The 21,181-nt window shown below is 38.3% G+C and overlaps 3 protein-coding genes across 16 annotated transcripts in view; 1 reads left to right on the top strand and 2 right to left on the bottom strand.

The window, feature by feature from the left end:
- Nucleotides 1-419: 419 nt before the first annotated feature.
- On the bottom strand, nt 420-8,782 carry LOC122827810 (E3 ubiquitin-protein ligase RNF34-like). Of its 4 annotated transcripts, none has more exons than XM_044110853.1 (7): nt 8,668-8,782; nt 6,666-6,884; nt 5,099-5,545; nt 4,802-4,864; nt 4,473-4,674; nt 3,267-3,308; nt 420-2,176 (listed from the first exon to the last, which is right to left on the bottom strand). In XM_044110853.1, exons 2-7 carry the CDS (start codon nt 6,831-6,833, stop codon nt 1,989-1,991), a joined length of 1,110 nt encoding a protein of 369 aa, XP_043966788.1. In that variant the 5' UTR covers nt 6,834-6,884; nt 8,668-8,782; the 3' UTR covers nt 420-1,988. The 4 variants fall into 4 exon arrangements, with proteins under 4 accessions (XP_043966788.1, XP_043966785.1, XP_043966787.1 ...); XM_044110850.1 differs by lacking the exon at nt 8,668-8,782 and adding an exon at nt 7,352-7,562; XM_044110852.1 differs by lacking the exons at nt 3,267-3,308; nt 8,668-8,782 and adding an exon at nt 7,352-7,555.
- The window catches only part of LOC122827806 (rasGAP-activating-like protein 1), a 27,874-nt gene continuing 14,039 nt past the window's right edge, over nt 7,347-21,181 (top strand). For 3 of the 11 annotated variants that reach the window (XM_044110826.1, XM_044110825.1, XM_044110824.1), the window contains exons 1-7: nt 11,798-12,146; nt 12,373-12,429; nt 15,964-16,077; nt 16,372-16,433; nt 19,623-19,752; nt 20,417-20,498; nt 20,875-21,015. In XM_044110826.1, coding sequence (XP_043966761.1) covers nt 12,082-12,146; nt 12,373-12,429; nt 15,964-16,077; nt 16,372-16,433; nt 19,623-19,752; nt 20,417-20,498; nt 20,875-21,015 — 651 coding nt within the window. In that variant the 5' untranslated portion in view covers nt 11,798-12,081. Of the gene's footprint in view, nt 7,417-11,797; nt 12,147-12,372; nt 12,430-15,750; nt 15,863-15,963; nt 16,078-16,371; nt 16,434-16,954; nt 17,018-17,089; nt 17,245-17,546; nt 17,694-19,622; nt 19,753-20,416; nt 20,499-20,874; nt 21,016-21,181 lie in introns of those variants that run through there. The other 8 variants (XM_044110828.1, XM_044110832.1, XM_044110829.1 and 5 more) reach the window with 8 other exon arrangements.
- On the bottom strand, nt 8,702-10,528 carry dgcr6 (DiGeorge syndrome critical region gene 6). Its single transcript, XM_044110854.1, has 5 exons — nt 10,123-10,528; nt 9,672-9,832; nt 9,215-9,315; nt 8,990-9,130; nt 8,702-8,841 (listed from the first exon to the last, which is right to left on the bottom strand). The coding sequence occupies exons 1-5, from the start codon at nt 10,224-10,226 to the stop codon at nt 8,773-8,775; spliced, it is 576 nt and encodes a 191-aa protein (XP_043966789.1). The 5' UTR covers nt 10,227-10,528; the 3' UTR covers nt 8,702-8,772.

Here is a 21,181-nt window from a genome sequence, read left to right as displayed (position 1 = left end):
ATGTGATGCAAAACCTAGACAGCTACACAAAGGCCTGTTAACCTCGAAGTAGTGGAGCGCTACAATTAGCTATCAATATGCCGCGTCAGTATTTTATATGACTTTTCGCTCTGCAAATGCTAACAGCGCCATTTAACAACAATTTCTTGTTGTTAAATGGTGTAAGGAAGGCTTTATTTAGGCCGCTAGAGAAAATTGAGTTTAACATCTAACATTTACTGGATGGATAACATGATAGACAACTTAAGTCAAATCAAGATTAAAATACATCTATAGATATTTCTGCACAGATCTGATTTGACAGGGAGTTTTTCATCAAATGTTCTCTGTTCTACACTTCTAAAAGTCTTAGAAAAATACTGTAAATTTCAAACTCGTGGTAAAACAAATTATGAAAAAAAAGTGTAGCGTGAATTAGATTTCTTTTTTTTTTCGTTTCAGAAACAAACGACTTTATTGAAAAGCACAGGTGCTTCTTGCAACTCATGCACAATGGTAACAAAAACACAAAACAAAAAAAAAAAAACTAAACAAAAAAAAAAAAAGAAGACATTAATTAAAATCTTTAATTTACCATAATATAAATGTCAACATCTGCAAATACAAAGACCATACCTTGTACATGATTATACCTTCAGTAACAGAAAAGTGCAATTTGCTCCGGACATCTGTACTGTGTCAGCAGCGAGTGTACTTTTTTTTTTCTTTTCTTTTCTTTTTTAAGCCGGGGAGGGAGATACTACAGAGAGAACGATGTAAAGCTTCTTGTTATGGTTCAAAGAAAAGCTCGAGTCAACCAAAACAGATCCAACACATTTCAGGCCACGTCACAGAACACAATCCTGAAAAAATAAACATTTTTGCACACAATTCAAACCAAATGGAAAAATAGAGCTATGTACATCTTATACAGACTGATATATGTACAAGTCATTATCTGGATATACTTTCACATCACTCAAATGGTTTCATTAGTCATCTTACATATGACAAACTTAAAAATAGTAATACATTTCATTCCAACAATGTAAGCTTCATGTGTAAAACGTCTGCTAGAAAACAGGGAAGATGATTGGATGAGTTAGCACCAGTTTAGTTTGAGTCTCCTGTTCGCGGACTGAGACGGGACATGAGGTGACAGACGTTAGCCGTTGCTGTGATGAGATCTTGCGTGAATGTTGGAACGGGTAACGCACTGAATTAAGCACTTATTTTTATGACAGAGGAAATTGACGCGATTAATAATGCATCGACCTCACAAAGCATAACCATAAATCAGTCGCAAGTAAGATAACCGGCAGAGCATCTGCTCCTTTGAGGGCTGCGCAGCGCTACATTTAAAACGGCAAACAACATCTCAAAAAAAAAAAAAAAAAAAGAAAAAAAATCTAATTAGCGTCTCTCATCAGGCATTCAGGAAGAGGAGCACATTATCTAAGCCACTATTAGCTGTCGTGAGGTGCCGTGGGGTTGTGAGTGGTGCTGCATTAGCATGGAGCATGGGCAAAGTGCTTTCCGATCCAACATGCTGAAACATTAACACAGTGTCATCCCGCAGCTGAGGGAAGAAGATGGGAAAAGAAGGAACAGAGGTGACTGCATCGATTGGCACCTACCTTTCACACCTCTGCTGAGATTCAGTGCAAGTCTTTACTAAGACATGTGTTCGCTTGCAGCAGCAGGGAAAGAGTCGTAGATCTGAGGAGGAGCTACAGTTCTACAGGTTGGGATGTTTACAAAAAATAAAAAATAAATGTGCCCGGCAACCTTTGCTTTGAAATACTGTAAAGAACGAAAACCTCCTGGTCGATCAAAGTTAAATTCACCAAAAAAAAGAAAGAAAAAGAAACCATTATTTTCCTGCCTGCGAATGACCATGAAGACTCCCGTCAATATAAAGATCTGAAAATGAGTTGTTGTTTTTTTTTGTCGAATTCAAACTTTATGAGCTGCATTTTTGAATTCGGGGGTTTCGAGTCAGTGGTGCATTAGCATTTAAAAACGTGCACAGCTCTCACGACGTACTGCCTGCATATCGGACACTGGTTCATTCTCTTGCCACAGTCGGTGCAGGTGACCAGGTGACCGCACTCCAACAGGACGCAGTCGATCACCGCGTCCATGCAGATCCTGCACAGATTGTCGTCCTGGAGCGTCAGGGGACACTTTTCACCATCTGGAGACGTGGGGACAGAAGGAGGAGAAACGGGAGGCGACAAAAAAGAGGGCGTAAATAAATTAAGCATTAGGCAATGACATAAATTTAACTGCATTTCAGGACCTCACTGAAGTGCTTATTCCCCCGATTTGTTACATTGCAACCAGAAATTTCAATATCTTTTATTTGGATTTTTATTAACTCATCAGTGTGAAATAAAATTTATAATACATTAACAGTTAGGGTGATATTGCACCGCCTGTAATTGGATCTGAGGGCAGAGAACGAAGAAAATTGGTATTTGGTCTCGAAATTCTTTGTCGTAATAAAACGTCTTGGCAACAATGTTTGAAAAGCCTGATTAATTCCAATTAAATTGAGCCGCATGTGTTAGGAAAACCCAGCTAGGCTTCATTTACAGTAAAATATACAAGCTTATTATTATTATTATTGTTATTATTGTTTTTTATTTGTCAAGAATCAAAGACATAAACAACCAAACACATTTTTTTGTGCCATATACACATTTAACTGGAATAGTTTGTAAAGTGGATCAAGGTTGCATTTGCTTGACTGTATTATGTGCAGTGTTGAACCTCCGCTGCATTGGTTTTTGTCAGTTTCTTAAGCAAAACCTCAAAAATACGTTTTACGTTTGAGGTTGTAAAAGTCAAGCGCTACGAATGTTTTCTAAAGGTATCTGTGTGCATATTTTTGCGTAAGGTCAAAAATATTAATCCCAGCCGTGGCTCAGCATTCTTCTTCAGCAGTGCGGTTTTACTGAAAACATGCCGCTCGTAGAGAGTAGGCACCTCGCGACCAGTGAGATTTTCGGACGATCAACACAAACGGCGACGGAGGGAACCTGATCGCAAAATCAAAACGGCGTGAATTTGTGTTAATAGGTAAAAATAAATGAATATCTACTTTCCCACGGCAAACACAACAGCAAATACCACTCAGCAGGACGAATGGTACGGATGGATAGCAGATGAAGACGGGTTCACAACGGACACATGCGTAGCGAGAATGAGGCTTTGCTCATACGATGGAAGAAGCGAAGGCAGAGGTGGAAACACCTGACCACGGTGATGAGCTGTAACCTTACCTCCGATGGCACCGTTGCAGAGAGGAGAGGGGAAGGCCATCACTTTATAGCGGGAGGAGTAAAGCAAGCATGTGATAAGTTTATCATGACTTCAAAAGAAAAGCTATACGAATAATCCTTTTTTTTTCCCCCCCCCCCGTTTTTGTTTTTAAATCTGCGTAATATATGGCAAGATAATGTTACCGCCTACAGGACAGAATGTCAGCAAAATAAAAGATCGATGACGTTTCTGTGGTTAAAAACAGGATCCTCCCAGCCAGGGCGGATAATCAAAGATATCTACACTGCCAAAGCATAAATACCACTTGTCACAGCGGCCACCTGCTGAGGGGAATATTTAACTACATGTCACACGGAATGGGCCATTTTCCAAATTTGAATCACTTATCATTTAAAAGTCTAAATAATTGTGCAGGTTTCTGTGTGCTGCAGTGCGCATGAAATAACGCAAGCTGTCCCTGTGGAGCATGAAACCTGATTGGTTAATCTGCCCAGGAAGCCAACGTTTCAGACCAATCAGCTCGAGAAGAGCAGAGTGCAGCGCATCTGGAGAGTATTCACTGCACTTTGCTTTTTCCACATTTTATCTTAGAGCCTTTAACATAACGTAACATCCAGCAGTGATAGATTACAGAAATGGCATTTCTTGGTTTCCTATTTTTATTAAATTTGCAAAAAAAACAAAAAAAACAACAACTATCTGTTTCCTACATTGTTTGTATCTGGATATTTGTGTGTAGGATTTTGAGGAAAGAGGTTAGCTCAATTGATACAACTTGGAATAAGACTGCAACATAAAACGTGGAGAAAGCGAAGCGCTGTGAATACTTTCCGGATGCACCGCGAGTGAAAAAAAAATAACGTTCATAATGTGGAATAAATTAAACCAATAATAGTGAAATAATGGCGTATGAATTTACAATTGGACATACATTTTTGGATGCATTTCAACAGAATTTCGGCCCTTAGATAGCTGGTCTGAAGAGGCCCCACTTAACCAATCAGATCTCAGGAAATATTTGACATTATTTCATCACTTTTTGGAACATTGTGATTTAAATAATTTACTCTTTTTTTTTTTTAAAACTAATCCAACTTCAAATCTAAAAGAAAAAAAAAAAGACTAACTGTATGATGCCCCTTTCTGGCCCTAATATGATGTTAAATAAGGAAAGTTGTGTGACCAAAAGCCAAGTAAACACCTACATGTATTTGTATTCTTCTCCTTTTCTCTGTACAATCTGTTGACACGCTCCACCAGCTCCCATTTTTCACAGCACCCGGAATAGTTGACGAAATTCCTTGCCAGGATCTCCTTCAGCTGCCTGACTGACAGGCCATTGATGTCCCCCACACTAGAGATGTCAGAGACGGACGCTCCGGCTCCATGGCGTGTCTGAGGACTCGTCTAAAAAAAACAAACATTTTATACACAAAAATGTGTTTGTTTCAGTTTAGAACCGATTTTAAAAAAATCTGCATTTAAAATCCTGTTTTTATATTGTAACAAGTGTGAGCCAAATTATATGGATCACCTGAGGAGTTTGTTCACTGGAGTCCAAGTTAAGGAGCGACACGGGTGTGGTCTCATCTGAATCCTGCAGGAAAACAATGTTGAGTCAGGAACGTGCCAGATTACAGTAGGTTAGGGTTACACACTCCGTTACCCAGTTTATTGGGCGAACTGGAAACAAAAGTGTATTGTACTTTCCATTCACAGACAAGACTACAACTCCACAAGCAGGCCGTGTACAAGTATTTACAGCGAATCCTGACCGGTCAGAGGTAAGCTGTGTCTGTAGAGTGATCAGGCTCTCTGGTTGGTTTCTCACCTGGTTGGTTTCAGGACTTTCGCTCCAGCTGAGCGATTCCTCCAGCGTGGCAGCAGACAGCTCAGAGGCAGGCGGTGCGATGGAATCTGTTAGCGTGCGATGAATATGAGAGAGGAGGCTGGCTGTGTTGGGGTCCTCCACCTCCTCGTCGTCGTCATCATCCTCGTCTTCCTCCTCGTTTTCCTCCTCCTCCTCCTCCTCGTCCTCCGCCTCAAAAGCCCTATGACAGAGGACCAAATCGACCAGGTCCTCCTTCTCCCTGCAGGTGTCAGTGGAGATGTTCCGCAGCAGCAGATACTGACGCAGGTCCCTCACTCGCAGACGCATGAGCCGCGGCCGATGGAACGCCGTGGACTTCAGCAAATGGCAGGTGGCGCAAATGCGTAGGCTCTCCAGAACCTCAGTGCAGAGCGAGCAGAAGCTCTTCTTGCAGTCGCAGCAAGTGTACTGCAGCGGGAAGGAAACGACAAGCTGGGGTGACGGAGGAGAGGCAGGCGGACGTTTTCACAGAGGTTTAACGCGTCACGCATCGGTAAAGTTTAGAGTCTAATGGGAGTGTATTGACGCATGGTGAAAACACTAAGCTGGGAAATTTAAGAGATCTGAACCATTACCGGGAGTTAGGGCTTTGTGACATGGCGTCAGTATAAAATCTTGGATTTTTAATGACATTTTTTTTGTCCTGCTTTCTTTTACGACAGAAAATATTTGCAAAAAGTGACTTATTTCTATCATCTCTACTGTGAGTTACACGAATGAGCATGAGGCTACAATAATTTTTGTTTAATTACCAGAGTTTTGTCATAATATTAGCAGAAGAAAGATGCAATTTTACCAGGAGAATGTCTTACGATTGTTTCAAAGTTCTGCTATTGATGATAATTTGATGCTAATGCATTAAAAGATTAAGTACTTTCTTATCTACAAAACCAAAACACAAGACGCTAAAGATTCTTCATTGTACGTTTTCTATTATTTTTTTTTGTGTTGGATTTCTCATAAAAACACTGTTATTCTTGTATTATTACAACTTTCTGTTTGTAATTGAAAAAAAAAATTGGCCCTGATATTCTATCATAAATTTAAAGTCTATGCTTAGATTTGTTTGTTTTTTCAATTTGCTCACAAGGATAAATACTTTCTGTTTTCGCTAAAACTCTATTTAACAATATATATTGTTAAATATTTCAATGATATCAACTCTGATTAATTCAAAATTTCCTTCCATACAAGCCTGTTGGAGCTTTATTGTCTCAGTCACTCAGCAAAAATCTATTCAACTAACATATAGATTAAGTAAAATAAACTAACCCAGAATTTTTAGCTGTTAACATATTGTAGCTGTCTTAGTCTTTACTTTTGTGTCACCTATGTTCTTTGTATTATTCAAAGCTTTTTTTTTTATTGCTTAAACATTTTGTGAGCAGATTTAGAAAGCATGACAGAAAAAGCTTCTTCAGAGATCAGCTTCTTTTTTTATTTCAAATCTGTTGATAACCTTAAAATTACTTTTCATATGACGCACATTTGACGTGGACGGGAATCTACAGCATCTAATGAGACCTACCTTCCTCCTGAAGACTGAGAAGGCCTGTCCACAAGCCTTACAAACAAGGCCGGGGTTCCCTGAGCTGTTGGGTGGGTACGTGGAATATCCCGCACTGGGGGCGAACCTGAAGGGCCCGGCACCGGCACCAAACCCTGGCTGCTGGCCTCGGACGGCCCCGGTACCCATGACTTCATTCAGCAGACCACAGCATGAAGCCCACACCGACGAAGCCCCAGCCTGCACACATGACAACATAGTTTTATCTCAAAGGTGTGTCACTCCATGTCAACTTTGAAGATGTTCTCCATAAATGTAAGTAAGCAGCGCTGCTAGCGAGGAGAAGCTGCTGTCCCAGCTTGGTGTATGAACACAGCAACCACAAAAACAACCAATGCGTTGCTGAATAAAATAGTTTTGCATTATTACACATAGAGTGACCATTTTACAGAGGAAAAAGAAAACAGCAATGCTAGTCTAAACAAGAGCTTACTACAGTAATAGTACAACAGAACAACAAAACATATAAATTAGTAAGAAATAAAAATCACCAAAAGCTCATTCACGCATAAGCGATGCATTTTAAAGGCTAATGTAGCACCGGCCGCTGTGATTTCCGCCGGGGCTTCCGTTACATTAGCCACCGTTAGGTTAGCCAGCGTTAGGTAATTGCTGCTATGGACAACAGATACATTTAAAAAGTGCACCTTCATTGTAGCTCCGACGTTGCTACTGAGAAAAACCCGACACCCGGTTCAATCATTGCTAACAGGTACGTAGCTTATTTAGCCAAAAAACAGCCAGCGACAAGGAGACAACCCACTGTAGTGCACTAACTCTCTACCGCTGCTATCCTCCTGCTGCTGCATCTGGCTTCATTGGCAACTGTCAAGCCATGCTAACGGTGCAGTAGCGCCTCCATTTGGACTAAAAGAGAAAAAAAGAAAATCCATCTTCATTCTCTCAGAACTACTTTCACAAAGTCAGTGTGAAATCCTCGAACTTTGAATCTCAAGAGATGATCAAGTAGCACCACCTTTATCACCAATCTTCTTGCATTTTATGCATGGCAGCAGAACTTGCTTACATGTCCTACTTTTGCTCAGGAATGCAAATGGGCAAGTTTTAAGTTAAATCAAAAGTACACATTTCACATGCTGCAGAAATTGTGTAGATTCTTAACCTTCCCCACATGCTCACAGTTTTCAATGCTTGTGAATTCTTCCAGACAAGCAAGACACAGACATTGCTACTTAGTTATTGATAATCTGTGGCAGATTGTAGTATTTTGACAACATATAAAACCCTTTAAATCTGAAGAAACATAGGTTAAGTTAAAAGAAAATTTTAATCTGAGATAATTTACACATAAATCTACCAGAAATGTAATTTTGTGCTTAACAGTATATCTTTGGTACATAGAGCACAGGTTTCAGTTCGATTATGCAGATTGCTACTTAATGTTTATCCAGATGATGGGATTATTCCTCATATTAACAATGTCCACTTTAGGAAGCAGAAAAAACTTAATATGTCTTTCAAAAGTGTGATTCATGACTTCAGGTGACATGCAGTTTTTATGAGTGGACCATTTTTTGCCCAGTTGTCTTTTATTTAGGAAATTGTTCAAAAAAACCAAAAAAAACCTCTAACCTAAAGACATATTCTTTACAGTTTCAGCAGATTAGCATACATTAGCAACATAATTCCAAAACATAAATTTACCGACAACTAAAGTAAGGTCACATGTGTCATTATAACACTAAACTCAATATGACCAGACCATAAACTAATAACAAATGAAACTTCCAACAAAAAAAATTGTGCAAAAAAACTGGAAATACTCAAAACTGTGGGTATTTCTCAGAAAGGTAATGAGAGATACATCAAAACTGTATCAGGCAAAGTGTCCTTAAGAAAGTTTACAGTGCATTAACAGGAATTAGGCCCACTTTTATCATTTCTTAACTATGATCAGGTCTGTCAAAATGTCCCAATGTTCTCCATTCAGGCCAAAACTTACTTTTTCCAGGATGTGACCAAATCTTTGATCGCATCTTTTTTTGATCTTCTGTATTTGACAAGAATAGAAAATATTGTCTCTGTTGGCACATCTTCCTCATAGCAGTCAGGCTTGCGAATCCTTCTGTTGAAGCTTGAGAATCAATTCAAGCAGGTTCATCTGCATCGTGAGCTCCTGCAGTCGCACATAATTGGTTGAAGAGTGGTTAGAGAAGATATAAATCTGCATCTGATGGACATTTGACCCATTTAAAAAAAAAAATTCTGTGTAGAGTGAATCAGAAAGAAATAACTACACTGAATGAATGTGCGGAAATGTTTACCAGAGGATTAGTGGTGATGTAAAACCCTGGGACTCCTGCCTTCTCCAAGGTGTTCTGCTGGTCAGTCACTTTTTGGTCCATTTCTACAACAATCTTCTTATCCATCATCTTTTGCTCCTCGCGAACCCGAACTTCCAAAGCCTGAAACCCATAAACAATATATAATATACATAACAGTCTGGCATTCCTCAGAGTCAACATAGTAGCTGAGGTTTTATTTCTCACCTCAAGTTCAGTTTGCTGGGTTGTCTTGAGAAGTGAAAGGTTGTGCGGCTTGCATGACTGTAATGCATCCTTGTGTTTTCGAACCAGATCTTGTTTGAGTCCTTAGGGGGAGAAAAAAAAAAAGAATTAAAAATAAATTGTAAGTTGCAGGCAAATAAAGCGAAGCAAAACTCTTTCATTTCAAATCAAATCAAATTTTATTTGTATAGCACATTTCAGCAGCAAGGCATTTCAAAGTGCTTTGCATCAAATCAAACACAGAAACACAAAGTCATCAAGTGGGGGGTTCTTACTTTTGCATCCATAAAAGGTTTACCGGTTAAATCACAGCAACTTCTACTGTGATGGTATTTTTATTCCAATAGGTATTGGAAGCATTTAAGAAGACTGTAGGTCTTGAGAATTACACAGGCATAAAAATCTGTTTTTGACTACGTTTTGTACGACTGGTACAGACCTTGATGTTCACAGTGCAGCTTCTGCCTTTGGTTGTACAGATTCTTTTCTGTCAGATGCTGAATATCCAGAAGGCCCTGCACAATCTCATATACTGTGCCATCAATGAGGGCTAAAGCCAGGTCGCTCAGCGTGTTGTAGGTCAGCCGCTGCTGGAAGGAGCTGATCAATGGGAAAAAAAGAACAAGTCAAAAAAGTCAAGTTTAAACCTGCGTGTGTTCTGACACTAAATTACATTTACAAGTTTGTTGTGGGTAGATTTTAGCTTCGATAAACAAATATTCTCAACAAAGTAGTAAAACAGAGTTACCATTATGTTTTTTTTATAGGTGACAAACTACATCTAAGTAAGTTATGCGAGCTCGACTGAATTCAAGTATTGCAAGTAACTTTACTTGCTGAAAGTATTTTGTAGTGAAGAAAAGACATCATGAGGAAAAAAAAAAACATACCTTGGTAAGTCTTTGACTAAAGTTTGCAGTTCAGATAGCAAGTAGTAATGTCTCTCCTGTAGTTTTGTTGAATCCCTGTCGGTGACTCCGGGGAACTCATCCATGTTTTTAAACTATAAATACAACTGCTTGAAACGTTGGTCAAAACAGATAATGAACGTTACCAAGTTCAGCTAACCCCATTTTACTGTTCATGTTAAGAAGGAACATCGCTCAAGTAATTTACAACACCATGAATATAAACTATTATTGTTTTTAAGTTACTAAAACCCGAATAATTTTACAACTCTATTTAATATACCGAAACAGACTGGTTGCTTTAACTGTATTTATGTTTAATCTAAGAAGACCCCAAAATTGTAGCCCGTAAACCTGCCTGTCTGTAATTACTGAGATTTTTCTTCTTCAATTGTTTTGGTGCTTGGCAACTAGTGCATAAGTATATTGCCGCCCTCTACTGGACTAGGTGTGGCAACATAAACCGGAAAAAAGTTTGAATGATCCATTACTTATGAATAATTTTCCTTAAATCATATCATATCATATCATATCATATCATATCATATCATATTATATCATATCATATCATATCATATCATATCTTTTGAAATAATATAAACTTTTTCCTTCAACTGCTTTCTTTCTTTATATATGTTACATACCAATCATGAGTGCTAGATTGGTTCATGTCCACTTTATGTTTCTCTGTAATTTTATCATTTTAATGTATTATATACATGCAATTGATTGTCATTGTTGTTCCTTTATTTCTGTAATATTTGTATATTTTCTGACATTGTTCCTTGATGAAGGACTTGACCTCGTTTTGCATCATGGATATTTTGTTTCTCTGTTGTATAATAATGAATTAATTACTTTAATTAATTTGCTTATGGATATATGGTAATGCACACTGGCACTTGAAAGAAATAAAATAGCACATAATTTTGACTTTGAATTCTGATGTTGAACCTCATATTTATGACTGAAAATCTAAAAATAGAACTTTAAATCCCATAATTCTTCTCTGAAAGTCCATGTTTTGGTATTGAAACCCAAAATTGTGACTTTGTAACGTTGTATCTCATAATTTTCAATCAAAGAAGGCAAAGACCTGGGTTTTGAAAGTAAAATGTATAACTTGTTAGAATTTGTTTCAATATTTGCTCAGACTCAAGGTCCAACCAAAAACAAAAACAAAAAACGTGGGATAAAGAAAGTCACATGAAAATGTTTTCCTCAGGTATACGGACTTTCTCCAATTATAATAAGATTTTTTGATAACAGCTATAAGTAACCATTTGAATTTTAATTTATCTTCGTAACAGCGCCCTCTGGAGTCCAAAGCGTTGATGTAGCAGCTTGGTCGATTTCAACTTTTGGCACTCAATAAAAATGGTCGACAGATGGCGCTTCATATCAAAAGACACGAGCTTCAAAATTATTGTCTAAAATGTATTACGACGATAACGCTGACGCTTCTACAAATATTTTTACCTGAACTAAGTTGTAATTTTATCCCGAAAACATAAAGGAGTTTCTGACTTAGCTGAAAAAAGAGAACCGCGGCTTGTGGTTTTGTAAACAAGCTGTTAAACACATTTATTTTATTGTATTTATTTTTTCTTAGGAATACTATATTTAAACCCCATTAAAAGCTTTTCAGACTGACTGAGGCTCGCATTGTTCACTCCAGCCATGGACTGAATTATTTGGTACAACCATGGACTGTAAAACCGATCACATGCTTTGATTACATGGGGCTCGCGGCTGTAACCCGCTCCACTGACTGGACGGTGAAGCGCGCCTGGGTCGCGCGCTGCTGGTGGGCAGAGCGCCGTCACGAGCTGAAGGTGTCATGAAACGGAGAAAACTCACTCGCAGAAAGGCAGGGGGCTATACCAGCTCGCATGGCAACATAAGAGATACTCGCCGGATAAATAAATTACCGGAGCGAAAATGGCCAAAAACACGTCTCTTTATTTTCGGATTGTCGAGGGCAGGAACCTTCCGGCCAAAGACGTGTAAGTAATTTCTGAATGGCATGTGCTTCTGTATTGTAGCCTTACCTGATAAAATAACCTACGTCTAAAATTTGGTTTCTCAATGGAATAAATTCAAAGAAACACGTATGACAAAAATTATGTTTACCTGCTCGTATTAACCTGAGCGTCATTAAAAAGAAAAAGGAAATGTATTTTAATCAATTACCATGTGCTCAGCCTGCCAACGTTTGCTCCTAATTTTCAGATCTGGGACGAGTGATCCTTACTGCATCGTTAAAGTTGACAATGAAGTTGTAGCCAGGTGAGCTCTGTCCGTTTCAGTCAACATTAACATAAGGTTCCTGTAACAATAAACACGTTTTCTGCTTTACAAACATCTGCAATCTAGTCAAAATGGTCTGTTGGGTCATAATTAATTACATGCTATATTCTGGTAAGCATGTAATAAATAGTACATGCAACCTACAATGGTTACAAGTGCATGTTACCCATGTGGAAGGTGTGTTCAAACGCCCACAGCATGGCCCGTTCATCACAGCTAGAGAACCTGATACTGCTTTGGCCTTTAAACACCCTTAGGTTACCATGGTGAGCATGCATCAATTATTGCAGGAGGCACCTGTAAGAAAAGAAAATACTGGGGAGATGAGAGAACACACCTTTTTACAGGTGTATTTGAAATGTATTGATAATCTAAAAAAATAAAAATGAAAACAATTCAAGAACCTTAGTAAGGAAATGGGAAGTATGACTGTTGTTCCATCTGGAGTGTTGAAAACTGCTCAGTGTTTCACTGCAGGCACTCACATTATTTTCACTTGCTGTGTTACTGGGCAGTTGACTCTTGAGTGTGATTTCCAAGGATGGTGAGCCTGGTAGATTGCGCTGGGAAGTAACGGATACACAAAACTCTTTCTATGCTCATTATGACACAGTGTTTTTTCCCGGTTGTCATTTGTGATAACTTTTAATTAGTGTTCATCTATAGGGCTTCTGACTTTTTCAAATAGTTTGAATGCTCTCAAAATTGCACAAAAGTAATCCAGTTTCTGAAAAATGAGAAACAAAATTATTAGACGTAGGCCTATTCGGTGTGTGACTCCCAGATGTGAACTATTCAGCATCTGAAATCTTAGTCACAGTTGTTGTAGGCTGAACATTGATCTGCAATAAATGCAACTCATCTTATTATTAGCCAGCAATCATTATGAAGTGTCAGCTTTAAGCTTAAGACTATTCCTCTAGCAGAAAAGCTTCCATTTTGGACTAATTAAATATAACCTTGGACCAAAGCTGTTTCGACTTGAGTCTGTAGTCTCTATCAAACTGCAGGCAGGCAGCAATGGTTTTACAAATTAACCAAATTAATTTAGCAAATTAACCTTTGTTGAGCATCTGAAACTCTGTCTCTGAACATATCAGGAACTTTGTTGTTTTTGCCTCCATCCTTTCTCAGTCACATTGGGATGGTTAACTTGAAAGCTTTCTGTAAATATAGCAAAGCTTCCACTTACAGCTGTTGACAGTTTGCATCAAAATAACACGTCTTTATTAGAAGATATAACATTGTTGTTATATATTATATGTTATGTGATGCCACATGTCATTACTAGTTAGTGTAATTTAAAATCTTTTTGTTGCGCCTCCTCAGTCACCTTGTCTCACAAAAATATTCATACCCTTTGAACTTTTGAACATTTTGTCACATTACAACTCCAAACTTCAATGTATTTTGTCGATACACTTGTATTTATGCTGCCTATCCTTCTGTTTCTCAGCCCTTAGATTCACTCTTCTTGCAGTTGAATAGATCAGCTAACCTCCACGTTGAAAAACGTGAGCGTTGGTTTATCATATTAAATCCAAATAAAATGTATTGTATTGTTTTATAACTGTCTCATGAAGCAGATGATCAGGGTTCTCCATCATGTTCTTCATTTTATGAGTAATGTAGTCCCTAAAATATTCTTCTTTATCAGATTGTTTAGCCTTAGCCTTAAGTTCATGGCTCTGATTCTCCAACAAATCAAGACAGAAGAGATTGCACTCTCCACAACAGACTTATAAAAGACATGCACAGACGAATCAAAGCTTCTTCAAAAAATAAAGTGGGATCTGTTCCCTCTTGTAAACAACTTCTCTGTTGCATCTCCAGTTCAGTTTGTTATCCAGATGAACACTGAGATATTTATACTTCCACTTCTTCCATGATGGTAATAGTGTTTGAACTAACCCTGTTTCTCTGAAAATCGACAGTCATCTCCTTTGTTGTTGTCACATTTACCATAAGACCTTCATCCCTGACCACACCGCTCTGTTATGGTTCTGTTAGAGCGTCCTCTCTAGCTTCTTCATGTATACTTTCTTATCTTCTCTAATCTTGACTTTAGTTGCTTCTGTATGCTCCTCAATAGTCCCCCAACTCCCTTCCTGAAGGCTCTTGTTTTTCTTGTTTAGCAGTTCCTTCAGGTCACTGTTAGTCAAGAGTTTGTTACTGGAGAAACATTTCACTGTGCTGGCTGGTATGATGTTGCCCATGCAGAAGTATATAGTCGGTCACACACTCAGTAATGGCTTTGATTTCATCTCCACATGACTGGAATCTCAGTCTGCAGCCTCAAAACAACCCTGTAAGACTTCTGCAGCCTCCTGTGACCATTTTCTCACAGTTCTTTGTTACAGGCTGCCTCTAAACAATGGGTTTATATTTAAGACAAGGAGGCTATCTGACTTGTCCAGTGAGGTTTATGGATTCTTAGAGATCCTTAACTACTACCAATTAGAGGTATTTGCAGATTTATGGATCTCTAACTTTTGCATAAAACCAAATGGCTGTTGCAAAATGTTTTGCTATCTTTGGTAGAGTCACTTTTTAAATGTAGCAGAGAATGAAGCGTGATTAAAATCTCCAGATATTTCCACAAAAGCACTGGAGTGTCGTGTCTGTAGCATAGCAACATCTGGACTGATCATATCACTTACATTCTCTGCAACAGCTGATGGTGAGATTTAAGTGGTTTCCAAAATAAAACATTTCAACTCTCTTGGTGAATAATATGAACAAAATATAACAATTTGCTACCTGGACTGCAGAGTTGACACTTCACAGTTACATGTCCTGGATTACAATATCTGCTGTTGACGATCAACAATGATCCTCCTCCGTTGCTTTTGCCGCTTCTCGTTAGCTTCTCTTTAGCAACCTGCTTTGCCGTTTCTCTGCCTGCTCATATTGTGAGGAAGACCGCCAGAGAGACATTGGCGTTGGTCTCGATCCTGCAGCCATGTCTCTATGAAACACATAGTGCTGTTTTCCAGATACTCTGGTTGGAATTCACCCAACTGGTTTGCAAACAATACCATGTTGCCAAAAGATGGCTTGAACCCCCTTCTTTTCTCTCAACTCTTTGCTCCTGACATCTTCTTTTCAGCAAATCTGAAATTTGTTTCTGCAGTTGAGGTATTATTTCGGTTTTTGTGGTGTTACTTAGCTGCTGGTGATTGTAAACCACCTTGTCGCTATGGTAACAAATGTCAAAAGTAAAAAGTATCACCAAAAATATTTCCAGCTGTACACCATCCAGTACAAGAGGGAATAACTATCCAAAAATGTTTCCACCAGAAAAAGAGGAATTATTAAAAAAGAAGAAAAAAAAAAGTCAGAATGAAATCAGCAGAGCCACTCCAGAATGCTGCCTCATTCTAGAAGAGGTAAAAAGTGAAAAGTATGAGGGGTATGTATAGTTTTGTAAAGCATTGTAGACATTAGAGGTGCATCATTCAGGCATTTATTTAAAAATAAACTTGACCAAATGTGCTGAACGTCTCTTTCCAGAACCGCTACAGTGTGGAAGAATCTAAACCCATTCTGGGGTGAAGAGTACACGCTGCACCTCCCAATGGGGTTTCATTCACTGTCGTTCCTCGTGATGGACGAAGACACAATTGGGTAAGAAGATTTGGAACGTCTTCATTCTTAAACAGCCCAGTATCAGGCAGGGGTTGGCATTTGATTTACAGCCCTCATTATTTAACTTAGCTCATGAATTGAACTTCAAGTTCAGCTAAACTGCTTTGGGAAAAAACAAAAATGAATAGACAAGCATCATCAGGCAGATGGTTGCCCAGATCAAGTTGCCATTTTTTATTTTAGAATATTAGGGCTGCAGTTGTTGCTGTTTGCAGCTTCATCAGATTGTCAATGTTTTTACCTGATAATATGCTTTTTTATTCTACTCTGCAGACACGATGACGTTATTGGAAAGATCACACTGAGCAAAGAAGCTATTGGAGCTCAAGCTAAAGGTATGACTGATGACAAAATAAACTTCAGTCTATAATCGGTTGAAAACATGACCAGAGTTCAAAAGTTAAACAAACATTGATTTCCCAAGACACCGAACAGTCAAATGTCCGTTTTTAGTCTGGGAATGTTTTTTTGTGTGTTGTCTCACATGTTAAACATGATTTATTTGTGCTGATTAATCACTTTTTGGAATATTTGCCTACCACAAACTCATTGGGTTTTTTCTTTTTTTTGTGATGTGTTCCTGCTGCTCATCTGCGTAAACCCTGGGATTATTCATTGTGCATCATAAACCAGGAAGGCAGCCAATGCATTTCAAACAGCCTTACACCATAAAATGCCTGGTTTCCTCACAGAAACGCTTCCGTTTCAGCTCCCAGTGTTTACCCAGCGTCAACTGTCACACCTTCTGCAATGTCTTGGCCATACATATGGCATATAACGCATGAAGCGCTTTGATAGTGCAGTAGCTTCACTCTAATACTGGAGGAGTTTATCATGTTATGTTTGCTGCATACAGATACGGTGCTTATGAGAATCACCTGGCATGGCCTTCATTCCAGTGACTCATGACTACATGACGGTACTGAGTCACTGACTCCCTCGCAGGATTTTTATCACAGCCTGTCTTTAATTGTATTGTTTCTTTTCACAGGTTTGATGTTTGTTTGATGTTTCTGAAGATCTAAACACAGCCACATAACTTGCAGAAGAGTTACGGTGACACTATGTTGGACTTAACAGTCCATTTGTCTTCCTACTCTGGATGTAAAAGAAAAAAAACAATTCGGATTTGTAACAGCAAAGCAGGTTAGAATATGTTAGATATGAGGAAGCAACACTGATCCGATTATAGACTTGAGAATATTCTTTTTTAGATTGCTTTCCAGACATGTTGCCTCATTAACCAGTCATATTATAAAACTACAATCAGGTAAGTCTAAGTCATAAAATGTACACTAACTAAACATAAAAGCACTTAGAGAGCTCTGTTCTTCTTTCATTTTCATTTCAAATGCAAGTTTCCAAAAAAAAAGTGTCATACCTGTAAAGAATCTTGTTCCTGAACTTGTTTTACATGTTTTCTCACAAAGTCTTATCTAACCCATCAGCCAGACTGAGACATAGAAGAGCCACGCAGACAGAGTCCTAGTCCATGTTGCACTGTGAAAACAAACAACAAACTACAAATATATGCATATGGACAATACATCTCTACTGAGATCTGTAGATCTGAGAGATTTGTCGTTTCCACTGCAGTAAGTTGTCTCACTAGAATAGACTTATTTTTCCAACAACTGCAACAGATGCTTAGATTGCAATCTGGACACGTAGAGGCATACATTTTTGGTCTGAACAAATTTCAGAGGTGGAAAGACGTCAGTGAGAGTACTGTAACTGGTTGATGCTGCCATATCGCAACCAACTATGACGCACTGTATATTTTGAGACCTTTTTCTAAGATCCAGCGATGATTTCTTTTAAAAATTAGCCTTTGCTTCATGTAATGCATCAGTAAAGTCTTTACACTGTGTTGGTTTACCACCAATCCCTCCTTGAACAACTGAAACAGTTGTTGATAGATGCTGCAGAAGGTGAGTATCCCAAGAAAGCTGGAGTTTTGAACTAAAAAATTAAGAATAAATTTCTTATATTTCTAGTCTTATATGTCTTAACTTTGTTTCATTATTTTTAGTTGTCAAACTGTTTTATTGAGAAATCAGACATGAGAATTACAACCTCAACAATACATGTTTGTTTTCTTTTTTTATGTGAACATAAAACATAAAGACAACACAAAATTAAAACAAAACAAAAGTGACATAAATAAGGACATTCTCAAGACCCAATCACCTCCCCCAGCCCACCCTCCTCCCCTTTTCCTGGGACTTACATCTGATCACACCGATAATCAAAATAAATCATCTTGAAATAGGGTTATTAATATATTGCTGAAGGGGTTGCCAAGTTCTGTTGAATCGCTTTAAGTTATTTGCTAATGAGAACCGTACTCTTTCCAAATGAGAGAGCCTTACCAGTTCCTCCAGCCACAATTTAACCGATGGAACCTCTGGTTTTTTCCAGAACATCAACAGTTTCTGTTCAGCTTTCTCAATTTAATAAATACCAACGACAATTATTATCTTATGCCTTTATCATAGGAAAAAAGCTAGCGTTGTTTCATTATTTTTATGTAAACCATCTTATGTATGAACATATAAAACTGCCTCACCATGGCGAATCATCCACAATTTTTCCCTTATCAAACTCATTTAAATCCCAACCCTTGGTCAATTTTCTCTCTTCAAATACATCATCTTTGAGAATAAAATCTTCACTTGCATTTGTTTCACCTGGTCATAATGTTATGCCTAACTGGGGTATGTGGGATAGTGGAAGGAAACAAAAAAAAATAAAGAAGCAGCACAAGTAGGTACAGCCATGAATGCATTCCTAGCAACTCTAACTCCTATTACTGGAGCAAATAAAATACATAAATAAGCCAATGTTATTCAGTGCCTAGCAAAAGGGTCAATCTCCCTTCATCTTTGTAAAAATGCGGATGCTCTATGCCACCGGGCCAACAGTTTGGCGTTCATGGATTAATGTTGAAAGCCATTGCTGAAGAAAAGTTATAAGAAGAGTCCCATTTGTGGTACAATGAAAGCCATCCGGTGGATGCCAGCAAACGGTCTCAGAAGATGCTGCTGTCAGATGAGACAAAAACTCAATTTCTTTCCCCTGCTTTCAAAACGCTATGCGTGGCAGATGATTATAACCCTTAAGACATCCACTGTAAACATGGTAACGGCAGCATCATTTTGTGGAAATACTTCTATTCAGCAAGTACAGGTACACTTGATCTATTTCACTGGGTGAGAGGAATGGGCAATCATTTCTGTCTCTACAGGTGCAAAGCTTCAAGAAACTTAAAACAAATAACAATAATAATAAAAAATCATAACAAAAATGTAACATTTTGCTGTAAATGTACAAATATGCACTATACTTTGTCTCACTCTACCATATAAAATCCTAGTGCTTGCTGTAACATAACACAATATGAATGTTCAGAGTCTTCATACTTTAACAATTTGATTTAAGAACCGTTTCTTTACCACCCACTACTGTCAGCTCATGTTAGAAACCACTGTAAATAGCATCGTCTGTCTGTGTGATCCTCACAGGGCTTGATAGCTGGATGAACCTGACTAGGGTTGACCCCGATGAGGACGTTCAAGGAGAGATCCACCTGAGTCTGGAGCTCCTTAAAGATACAATGAAGAGCAGCCTGCGGTGCCAGGTCATTGAAGCCAGGTAAAAATAAAAAAAACTAGTATCTAGTTTATTTACTTTGGATCAACATTATTAGCTTTTTTTCTTTTGCTCTTTCTTTTGGGTTTGTTATTTTGTTTGTATTTCTTTTTAAATCCCGTAAAGCACTTTGTGTACAGTCCTTGTTGCTGAAAATGTGCTATATAAATAAAATTACCTTTACCTTTTTTTTTTTTACCTTTAGTCACTGCTAGTGTGGGGAGGTGAAACTCAAGTGAACAAGAACGCCTCAAATAGTTTAGGAGCAAACTTGTCATAAAAAGAATAGAAATAACTTAGAAACAAATGTTCATACCATCTTTAACATAGTTGAATTTCTAGGGCAAAATGCCACACCATATCTGTTTCTGCGATGAAACGTTCTCTCAATCAGTTTGCTTCCACACTTCCTTCTGAGTCACATTGCCTCTATCGCCCCACTCAGTGCCCCATCTGCCTGTCCCAATCTCTCAGGCACAGATTAGTCTGACAATCACAATTTGACACTGGTTTTCAACAAGGCCGAGATAGCTCTTAGTTTAGCCAAAGAAAAAAAAACAAAAAAATAACAGTAATACCAAGATGAAACTTATATGATTTGTATAAAATAAAGGATTAGATTGAGAGTTGTTTTCACTGTTGATATTTGGTCTGCTGATACCCACAGGGACTTGGCGCCAAGAGACATTTCTGGAACATCGGATCCTTTTGGAAGAATTATTTTCAACAACCACAGTGCGGAGACCTCGGTGAGCTCTATGACGTGTACAGCATTCAAGAGATTTCCATAGTAAAAAGGTTGTTTTTCTGTAAATAGTGGTTGTCTAAGATGCTATGGTTTGTCATAAGCATAAGGCAGATGCAGAGATAATTATAGATATTTTGATTGTCATTTAGCTTAATTAATTTTGTATATGTATAATTTCTTGCATTTTAAGCCTGCAACATATTTCGTTAACTGTTGAGACAGTTAGGATTGGATTCATAACGTTGTCAAACATAACAACTACAGGGAGTTAATAATGTAACTATCTTTGCTGACAGAGCAGCAATGTTGGAAGTTTCTTTTCTTTTGTGCATAATTTTCATTCTAGGATGCGTTACCTTTTTTATGTCTGGGTGTAGATTATCAAGAAGACCCGTTTCCCTCACTGGGGGGAAACCTTAGAGCTGGAGCTGGACGCAGAGGAGCTGAATGAGGAGGGGACTGTGATGGTGGAGGTCTGGGACTGGGACATGGTGGGAAAAAACGACTTTCTGGGAAAGGTCAGGATCTCTTGAATTTTATGCTATGATTGCTGTCAAATAATGCAGGTTACTGAATCCATAGCTACTGAACCTTGTTCAATTTTAAAGCATTACAATTACAAATCTCAGATACAGATACAAATCTAGATAAAACACTATCAGATAAAACACTGGATAGATAAAA

The sequence above is a fragment of the Gambusia affinis genome, linkage group LG03 (genome assembly GCF_019740435.1).
Source record: "Gambusia affinis linkage group LG03, SWU_Gaff_1.0, whole genome shotgun sequence".
Classification (NCBI taxonomy): Eukaryota; Metazoa; Chordata; class Actinopteri; order Cyprinodontiformes; family Poeciliidae; genus Gambusia; species Gambusia affinis.
The sequence above is the reverse complement of the archived record's forward strand: the minus strand, read 5'-3'. Positions and strand labels throughout refer to the sequence as shown.